Below are 9,421 nucleotides of genomic sequence, written 5' to 3' on the forward strand. Positions count from 1 at the left end.
CAGGCTGACCTGAAAGGCTGGGTGTGTCAAAGGGCACACATGAAGCAGAGGCAGAAGGAAATCATGCAGGAGTACAATGGACTCATCAAGCTACATTTTGGGAAAAACAGAGCATTTGAGGTGTCACGGGTCAGGTGACTCTCTGAAGGTACACTCTGAAGATACAGGATAAATAGAGTGGACTTGGGATCCTAAACCCAGCAGAAAGTGAAGAGAAGGAGTACAGAAATGATTTATGCATAGGTGGGGCAAGAGAGCGAAGCTTGGACCCAGGCACTAATTTGCCATGTGACCTTAGGCAGGAGACCTTATTCCTCTGGGTCCCAGTTTTCTTTTCATTTCTTTCCCCGTCTTCCTTCCTCCTTTCGTCCCTCCCTCCCTCACTTCCTCCCTTCCTTCCCTCCTTCCCTCTTTCTTTCTTTCCTTCTTTCTTTCTTTCTTTCTTTCCTTTTTTTTCTTTCTTTTCTCTCTTTCTCTGTCTCCCTCCCTCCCTCCCTTCCTTCCTCCCATTCTTTCGTTCTTCTTTCTTTTGATAGAGTGTTGCTCTTCATGCCCAGACCAAAGTGCAATAGTGCAATCTCAGCTTCCAGGTTTAAGCGACTCTTCTGCCTTGGCCTCCCAACTAACTGGGATTACAGGTGTGTGCCACCATGCCCAGCTAATTTTTAAATTTTTTTTAGTAGAGATGGGGTTTCATCATGTTGGTCAGGCTGGTCTCAAGCTCCTGACCTCAAGTGATCCACCTGCCTTGGCCTCCCAAAGTGCTGAGATTACAGGCATGAGCCACCGCACCTGGCCTCAGTTTTCTCATATATAAAAATTAAAGGGAAAAGGAATAAGTTGATTTCTAAGTGTTTTCACAACTCTGATATCCTGTGGATCTGATTCCGAGTTCCTAGAGTTTCTTTTATCATGTGTACAGACATAGGTATCCAGGAAGGGAAGGCAAAGAGAGAGGGTGTTTCTAAGTCCTTACAGGGCACGTGAAAACCTAGAAAGCCCAGGAAGCCTTAGGCTGATCCTGTCTCAGACACAGAGGCTGTAGCAGGGCTCCTAAAGACCTAGGCGTACTGCTTGTCCTATCTCCCCTGTTGGAATTTAAGCCCCAGGAGGACAAAGCTTACTCTCTGGAATCTCAGCATTACAGACTTACAAATGTCTTTAAAGGTCATCTAGTCTCAATTCCTCACTCCAAAATGGGAATTCTCTGTATCCTACCACTGAAAGGCGGCCCCACACCTGCTTGTATATTGCCCTTTCAGATAATTAACAGAGTGAAGGGCAAAATTATATAATCCCTTCATGCACCCGGACTCCTACCCCAGGATCTAGGAAATCTCCCTAGGGTTCCCCTGACATTGGCTCCAGTGTTCCAGCCTGGAACCTGAAATGCCATTCTCAGCTTCTCTTGAGGGAATGAGGTGGGTGGAGACATGGCAGGTTTTGGAGTCACACAGACCTGGGTTCAAGTCTCCCTTCTACTGCTCATTAACTGAGGGGCTTTGTACAAGGTCCCCCAGCTCTCTGTGCAGCTAACTCACAAAATGCCAGGAATAAGCCTCCCTCAGGGGACTGGCGAGGATTCATCAGGTGCGTGAGATGAGCATTAAACACGTGCTCCCCTATCCTGCTCCTGACCTCCCTATCTCCACCAGGGTGTGAGCACCTGCGGGGGGCGGGTAGGAGCTGTTTCTTAGTTACAGGACATTCTTTTATCCCAGTACCAAAAATAGTGCTTTGCCTATTATGAAAAAAAGAGAGAAATAAAAGCAAATTTAAATGTGACCCCAGAATCTAGAACAGAGCTCTGTACTCAGACATCTCTCTTTCAGCAAGGGCTGTTAACTAACAATGTTCTGCTTCTCTCTGTCTTTGGAACAAAGACTTGTTCTGTGTACCCAAACAGTCTAGAATGAAGGTTAAAAAAACAGCTCATGTTCATACATAGAAACAGAAACTGACCTGAATACCGAAACTGAACTGAATACCGAAACTGAACTGAATACCGAAACTGAAACTGTTTTTCTCTTCCTGGCAATCGAGCAAACCTGAAAGCTACTCTCTGAGCTTCAGAGGGAAAAAATGACTATAGATATCTGGACTTGGGAGCAGACATTTCAAGAACTAATCCAAGAGGCAAAACCCTGGGCCACATGGACGCTGAAGCTGGATGGGAACCTTCAGCTAGACTGCCCAGCACAAGGGTGGAAGCAATACCAACAGAGAGCATTTGGCTGGTGAGTGTGGGTTTCCCAGGCAATAGCCGTTCCGAGAAGAGAGGCTCAGGCTCAGCTTAGCATGATGCATTCCTCTGAGAGCTTGTTAAGGGAGTAAATATCAGCAGGATCTCCATCCTATGGTGGTCATAGTGCTCTTTAGGGTCTGAATGATAAGACGACTCCAAACCTCCATTTTGTTTAATTGCAGGAAGTTTCTTCTTTTACTAGGTTTCCCTCCCTAAATATTTCTGGAAAACCCTGAAGAAGGCCCCAAGTTCCATAAATCTGCCCTTCTATTTTCTTGCCACCTCATTTGTTCCAGACTACCTCTAGAGTCATTTGCAGTCTCCCCATCAGTCCTGACTGGCTTCCCCCAGCTGCAGCAGTTCTCCAAGCCTTGGCCCTGTTCAATACAAGCCTGAGAGTGAGTCATTTAAAAAAAAAAAAATCCTTAGAATTGGCTAAGATCAAGCAGTTACTCTGAACATTGCTTTACTGAAGGCCTGGGGATAATAGAAGAGAATGATGTTGCAAACACTAAACCTAAAACCCGGTTCATGGAGTAACCAAGTAATACTCCTTCCTTACTCACCACTTCCCCCTTTAACCCCCAGCAAGCCTCCAGGTTGCAGGAACCACTTTCCTTGCCAATGTTAGTGTTGCAGAATATTCAGGAGACCGGAGTAGCCAATGGGTGAAACCGGAGGATTTTATTAAGGTATCCAGCGGCTCAGCGGATTAGCATCCCCAGGCTGAGCCTAGGAGAAAGAAAGTGGGGTACTTTTTATGCTTCCGGGATGACGTAACTGCTAACGGGCTTACAGAAGCCAGAACAAAGAATGGTTCATTATCGTAACATGTCTTGTGATGTACATTACATTTGAAAAATAGCATTTTGAGAAAGACATTGTACATTCTTTGGGTGTTATCTTGCCCTGTGACCTTCCAGCTGGTCAGCAAGGAAAACAGGAGTCTTGAGATGCCTGGGAACTTTGCTGAGTATGTGGGGAGAATAGATAAGGTAGGTTTTACAGGGAGTTAGTTAATTTTAAGCAGAGCTGGGGGTTAGGTTTTATATTAAACAACACATGGCTGGGTTTGGTGGCTTATGCCTGTAATCCCAGCACTTTGGGAGGCTGAGGCATGTAGATCACAAGGTCAGGAGTTCGAGACCAGTCTGGCCAATATGGCAAAACCCCACCTTTATTAAAAAATACAAAAAATTAGCTGGGTGTGGTAGCACACATCCATGATTCCTGAGGAGGAGGAGGCTGAGGCAGGAAAATCTCTTAAACCCAGAAGGTGGAGGTTGCAGTGAGCTGAGATCCTGCCACTGCACTCCAGCCTGGGTGACATAGCAAGACTCCATCTCAAATAAAATAAAATAGAATAAAATAAAGTAAAATAAAATAAAATAAACAGCACACAACACAGTAAAATTTATTATATAGCAACTATAAATTATAAGATTTTGTTTCTCCTATTATTGCTATTATTTAATTCCCTTCTTCATTATGAGGGTGAGAGTTGCTGACCTGGACAACCAAATATTTCTTTTTAAGTGACACACAGGACCTCCAGCCTAGCTTTCTCCTGACCTATTACTCAGTTTGCCTGCCTGCCCCATCCTGTCTCAGGTATGGCCTTCTCCACCCCTTATGGACTATTATCCATACCATGTACTTTCAGACTTCCACGCCCTTGCTCATGGAGTTCTGCTTGCTCAGCAGGCCTTCCCTCACCCCTCCCTACTCATCCTTCAAGGCCCACTCTAGTGCCTCCTCCTCCTAAAAATATTCTCTGGTTCTCTAGGCAGAGTAAGTATTCCTTCTTATACTTTCCTGTAAGATAATGGAATAAGATAAAATATCTATGTGTATGTATACATAAATGATATGATTATATATACATATGTACTATGCATTTCAGAATAATGAATTTATAAATATGTATATGTTATATATTGCGTCTAATACAATGTGTGTATATATATGTATATACAATATGTTATATATTGTATCAGATACAGTATAAATTCTGCAGCTGAAAATAAGCATATGTATATGTTATATATTGTATCTGATACAATATATATACAATATATATAGTATTATACATATATATTGATATGACACTACATATATTGTATCAGATACAATATATAACATATACATATGCTTATTTTCAGCTGCAGAATCTGTTGTTTAAATAAAGTCCCCTAAACCTCTCCAGAACAGTTCTCAAGTGACTTGTCAGAGCCCACAGAGCAGTCATTTTGCTCTGCTTTCTAGTCCAGTAAACTGTGTAAATGTTTCTTTCCACACCAGCCAGAGCTTTTTGAGGGACTCATGATGTCTTACAATGTTTTGGCACTCCTCCAGACAGAAAGAAGGTGTTTCTCCTGTTGGGTTGAATTGATTTGATAGTCATTTTGATATTGGAAAAGCAGTCTGCCAGTGTACTTTGGAAAATAGCAATCAGCTTTTGAAAAGCATTTTGTAGTTTATGAAGTATTTTTACATATATGATCTCATCTGATGCTGACAATATAACCCTTGAATTTTTTTTTAATGGATTCAAACAATGAGGCTTATAGAAGGGAAGGGCTTTATCTAAGGTCTTCCTGATGTAAACTGTGGACTTGGATCTTCAACCCAGGTGTGAGGGATGCAGGTGCCAGTCTGTTTCTCCAGGTGTGAGGGATTAGCTATGCTGCTCATCAGAGGCAATGTGTTACAGCAGGTAAACAAGATTAATTTCAGATGGCCTGGGATTAGCCACATGCCTCTAACAGGTTGTATATCCTATTCATGACTCAGTTTCCTTATCTTGATATTGAGTTTAATAGGGCTTGCTTCACAGGAATGCTTTAAAGATGAGATGGGATAACATTGTAAAGCACCAATTATAGTTAATGCCTCAAAATAGATACTTTGCCAAAGCTTTCTGTGACCAAAACTAGGAATAAGTTTCTCTGGAAGATGACAGACATGATTTTCCCTCGGAGGCATCTAGAGATGTTTTACTAGCAAAGAGGTAGAATTGGGCATAACATATGGGTGGATACTCAGTAGGTCACAGGAAAAGCTTTATCTGAAACATGATCCTTGTTGTTTCTGTTTGTCAATGACTGGAACAATCTAAATCACATGATTATTTTCCAATTGGAAAGGATCTTAGAGACGGGCCAGGACCATTTTCCCTCAGGTTAACAATCAGCTGAAGGCATAATGAGCATCTTCCTTCTGACTGCAGGTTCCGGTGTTCCTCCTGCCAGCGGAGTTGGGCTTCTGCCCAAGTGAAGATTCTGTGCCACACATGTTGGAACCACTGGACATCACAGGGCCAGGTGCATGTGAGGGTCTTTGGCCAAAGGTGCCAGAAGTGCACCTGGTCCCAATATGAGATTCCGGAGTTCTCCTCGGATAGCACCACGAGGATTCTGAGCAACCTGGTGCAGCATATATTGGAGAAATACTACAGAAATGGCGTGAGGAAGTCTTCAGAAATGCCAGTAATCCCGGAAGTGCCCCTGGATGGGTCCCATGACACAGCCAATTGTGAGGCATGTACTCTGGGCGTCTGTGGTCAGGGCTTAAAAAGCTACATGACAAAGCCATCCAAATCCCCACTCTGCCACCTAAATATTCGGAGTTCCTCACCTGGAGTTGGTGTGTACATCCCAAACCAAGCCAAGAACCCGTTAGCTGGGGCAAAGGAGGCTAAGGGGAGTCAGTATGAGAAATCAGGGCCCAGTGATGGCTCAGATCCATCGGTCATCTTTGTCATTATTCTGCTGTTTGTCTTTATTGTAGTCAAATGCTTTACATCAGAATGATGGAAATAGGCTTGCCACTTCTCTGGTTTTAATTCTATGGAAACCAATGAACTGGCTGCCATTTCAATATGACTGAGAATTCACTGTGAGACTAAGCAGGATCAAGTTTGTAGATAAACACTGGTTTCCTAGATATTCTCTGAAAATCATGTAAAACATGACCAAGTACATGATGGATTTAGTAATAAATATTATTGGATTTCTAAAAAGTCTTCATTTATTCACTAAGTCATTCAGTGATATCAACATACATAGCTCAAACAGTGTGGTAGGCTGAGTAATGGTCCCTCCTAATGTATGCACGTTAAGACATAGGTCCCCAGAACCTATAAAACATGTTACTTTACATGGCAGAATGGACTTTGCAGATGTAATTAAGGACCTTGAGATGGGTAGATTATCTCGTATTGTCCTGGTGGGTAAGAACTAGGATTTTAAAAGAGGGAGGCAACAAGGTCAAAGTCAGACAAAGGAGATTGGACAACGGAACCAGAGGTTGGAGTGATGTGCTTTGAAGTTGGAGGAAGAGTCATAAGCAAAAGAGTGCAGGCAGCCTTTAGAAACCCAAAAGGAAAAAGAAATGGAATGGATTCTACCCTGGAGTTTCCAGAAGGAACCAACTCTGCCTGCACATAGCTTTAGCCCAGTGACACTGATTTTGGACCTCTGACCTTCAGAACTGCAAGATTATAAATTGGTCTTGTTTTAATGCACTAAGTTTGTAGTGATTTATTAGAGAAGCAATAAGAAATGAATATAGTTATCAGTATTACAGTATGAATCAGGGAATTATGTTTTAGATATGCTTCAGGTTTGAAAGAAAAAAGAGCACTGTATACACTAGAAATAAAAATCAACCCCATCCCCTCTTGTTTTCCTTCTCTCCTACTTAAACCCACTCAAATATCTCCATCTCAAAGAGATTTCCTTTGATTTGATGATCCTTGGAGCTATCATATTCTCCCTTCTTTCAGCATTGGATTGCGAAGCACAGAAGCACTTGCCAGTCCTGAGATCCTCTGATGCACGCTTCACCCCCTATTTTCATCTGTCTGCTAGGCATTTCTCTATGGCCGTCATGTTTAAAGCGAAGTTCAACAACTCCTCTGACTTTCCTGTTTTAAATCCCCCTAGTCACCTAAGCTTATCACCTCTGAGTCATCTTCAGCCTCTCCCAATCACCAGCACTTTTTCTTTTGTCAAGTTGCTCCCATCTCTTCCTTCTACTTTTCCTTGTCATCCTCTCCCCACCTAGTTCAAAATTATTGAAATATGAGGGGATTTGGACTTTATCTCATAGGCAATAGGGATTCATTTTAAGCATTTGAGGATATGGGCAATTTGAGTAGAACCACATTTTAAAAATACCATCTACTTCTGGGAAGAATGGAGTACAGAACAGAGATAGCAGGAAGTCTGTCTTGCAATAGAATAGTGGGAAACACAGAAGGGGCTCCCATAAACTATATATAAATATCTTGAAAGAATTTGAAGACAAATATAAGGGGCCAAAAGACCTAAGGATAAAAATTTCTCCCTTTTTTTTCTAGCCATATCTCTTCATTTTATTTCAGGATCCCCCTACCTGTGCTCTCTGCATACATACCCCCTCCCCAAACCACACAACTGAATTCCTGAATTCCTCCTGTTTTCATATCTTTCTGGTTTTTTTTGTTTGTTTGTTTTTTGTTTTTTTTTTTTCCCCACATAGAACATTGGCCTGGGGATCTACATGAAAATATTATTTATAGCCTGGTAAGGTTGTATGACCTCAGCAAGTCATAATCCCTTCTGGGGCTTTAGCCACACTGAATGACAGCAAAAGGAAATAAAGGCATCAATAAAGAAGGGCAAGGAGAGTGGTTAGAAGATAGGACGCTGATGAATTAGTGGCAGGTAACTGACTTAGCAGAGTAGGGTGAGCCAGAATATAAGTTTAGCGTGGAAAAATCAAGATGCCATTTGTGTCGCACAAGCCCGAAAAAGCTCCAAACTGTAGGCTGAAGCAGCTCTGAGAGAGAGCACTGGGAAGGCTAAAGTGGGCATGTTGGCTGAAAGACTATACCAAGTGTCTTTCCCCTATCCCAGGCCGCCTAGTAACCACGCTTTACCCAACCGAGGGAGAAGAATGGAGGCTGCTTCTCAGAAGACATTTCTCATAGGGTCTATGGCTCAGGGAAATCCTTAAGAGAAGGGGAGCTGCAAACAATCAAAAAGACCACAGATGCTCGCATACTGAATAATGAGACTCTCTTACTCCCCTACCAGCCCTTGGAGCCAGTTTTATAAACTACCTGCCCATCTCTCATATACACAGAAGAATGGAGGATTCCTTTTCTGGAAAAACAGATCTGCTCCAGATAGAAAATACACATACTGAAATGGGGTGTGGGGGCTTCTCCAATGAAATAGTCAATTCAGAGTAAGCCCATCGGATGCTAATCCCCTCCAACAGAGCATCCAGGTGGCTTTTTAAGGTCTCATATTTGTACTTTAAATCTGACTGGATAGACTGCCAAGGGATTATCAAATATTTGATAAAGTACCCTAACGTAAAGACAAAGAAGAAAAAAATTTTTAAAAGACTCTGAAGTAACAGAGATGATTATAGGATAAGAAAACAAATCAATATTTAAAAAGTAAAACTATTACGTATACTTCAGCAAGATAAGAGAAGGTATAATATTCATGAGATAAGACTTAGACACCATCCTGTGGGATAACCCGAGGTGAGACAGCTACCTTTGGCTGGATCAGATCTGTGGCAGGGTCTCAGCTACAAGCTTCCAATAGGCAACGTTTCCAAAAGCTTGGACAATGAGCACCTTAGTCTTCCAGGAAGTGATCTGAGTGGTACACCACAGCCTCCACTGCAATCCACATCTTGCAAAACTCAAATATACTTGCTTTGTATAAAAAGTTAACTACATCTGAGGAAAGGTCTTCCAGAATTCTTTTCTGGTGATTCATCTTTACAAGATAGCATCTCTCAATTGCACCACAGCTGCATCTTAAAGATCATGGAGCTGCCTTTAATCTATTAGGTTGGAAGCTTCTGGGAAATGCAGTATTTGGTAAAACCTGGAAATTCCATGGTCATATTGCCACGTCTGTAACTCTTTTGCTACAGATTTTGTCCCTTGGTCAAATGAGACATTATGTGCTATGCTAGTTTGCTAGGGCTATAAGAAAGAATCAGTTTCATGTCTATCACTTATCTTCTGGTGGTTTGTTGGCAATCTTTAGAGTTCTGTGGCTTGTAGAAGCATCACCTTGATTCCTGCTTTTACCTTCACCTGGAAGTCTCCTTGTGTTCATGTCTGTGTTCAAATTTCCCTTTTTTATAAGGACACCAGTAATATTG

At 42.1% G+C, this 9,421-nt stretch overlaps 1 protein-coding gene and 1 long non-coding RNA gene across 3 annotated transcripts in view; both read left to right on the forward strand.

Moving 5' to 3' along the window:
• LOC119474236 overlaps nucleotides 1-1,977 on the forward strand; it is a 34,771-nt gene extending 32,794 nt beyond the window's left edge. For both annotated transcript variants that reach the window (XR_005203524.1, XR_005203523.1), the window contains exon 3: nucleotides 1,884-1,977. This is a non-coding gene — a long non-coding RNA (uncharacterized LOC119474236). The remainder of the gene's footprint in view (nucleotides 1-1,883) is intronic.
• A 15-nt stretch (nucleotides 1,978-1,992) lies between these two features.
• RTP4 (receptor transporter protein 4) lies at nucleotides 1,993-6,266 on the forward strand. The gene is made up of 2 exons (XM_017549578.2): nucleotides 1,993-2,237; nucleotides 5,475-6,266. The coding sequence occupies exons 1-2, from the start codon at nucleotides 2,083-2,085 to the stop codon at nucleotides 6,055-6,057; spliced, it is 738 nt and encodes a 245-aa protein (XP_017405067.1). The 5' UTR covers nucleotides 1,993-2,082; the 3' UTR covers nucleotides 6,058-6,266.
• The last annotated feature ends 3,155 nt before the right edge of the window (nucleotides 6,267-9,421 follow it).

This window comes from Cebus imitator, unplaced genomic scaffold (genome assembly GCF_001604975.1).
Source record: "Cebus imitator isolate Cc_AM_T3 unplaced genomic scaffold, Cebus_imitator-1.0 Scaffold220, whole genome shotgun sequence".
Taxonomy (NCBI): Eukaryota; Metazoa; Chordata; class Mammalia; order Primates; family Cebidae; genus Cebus; species Cebus imitator.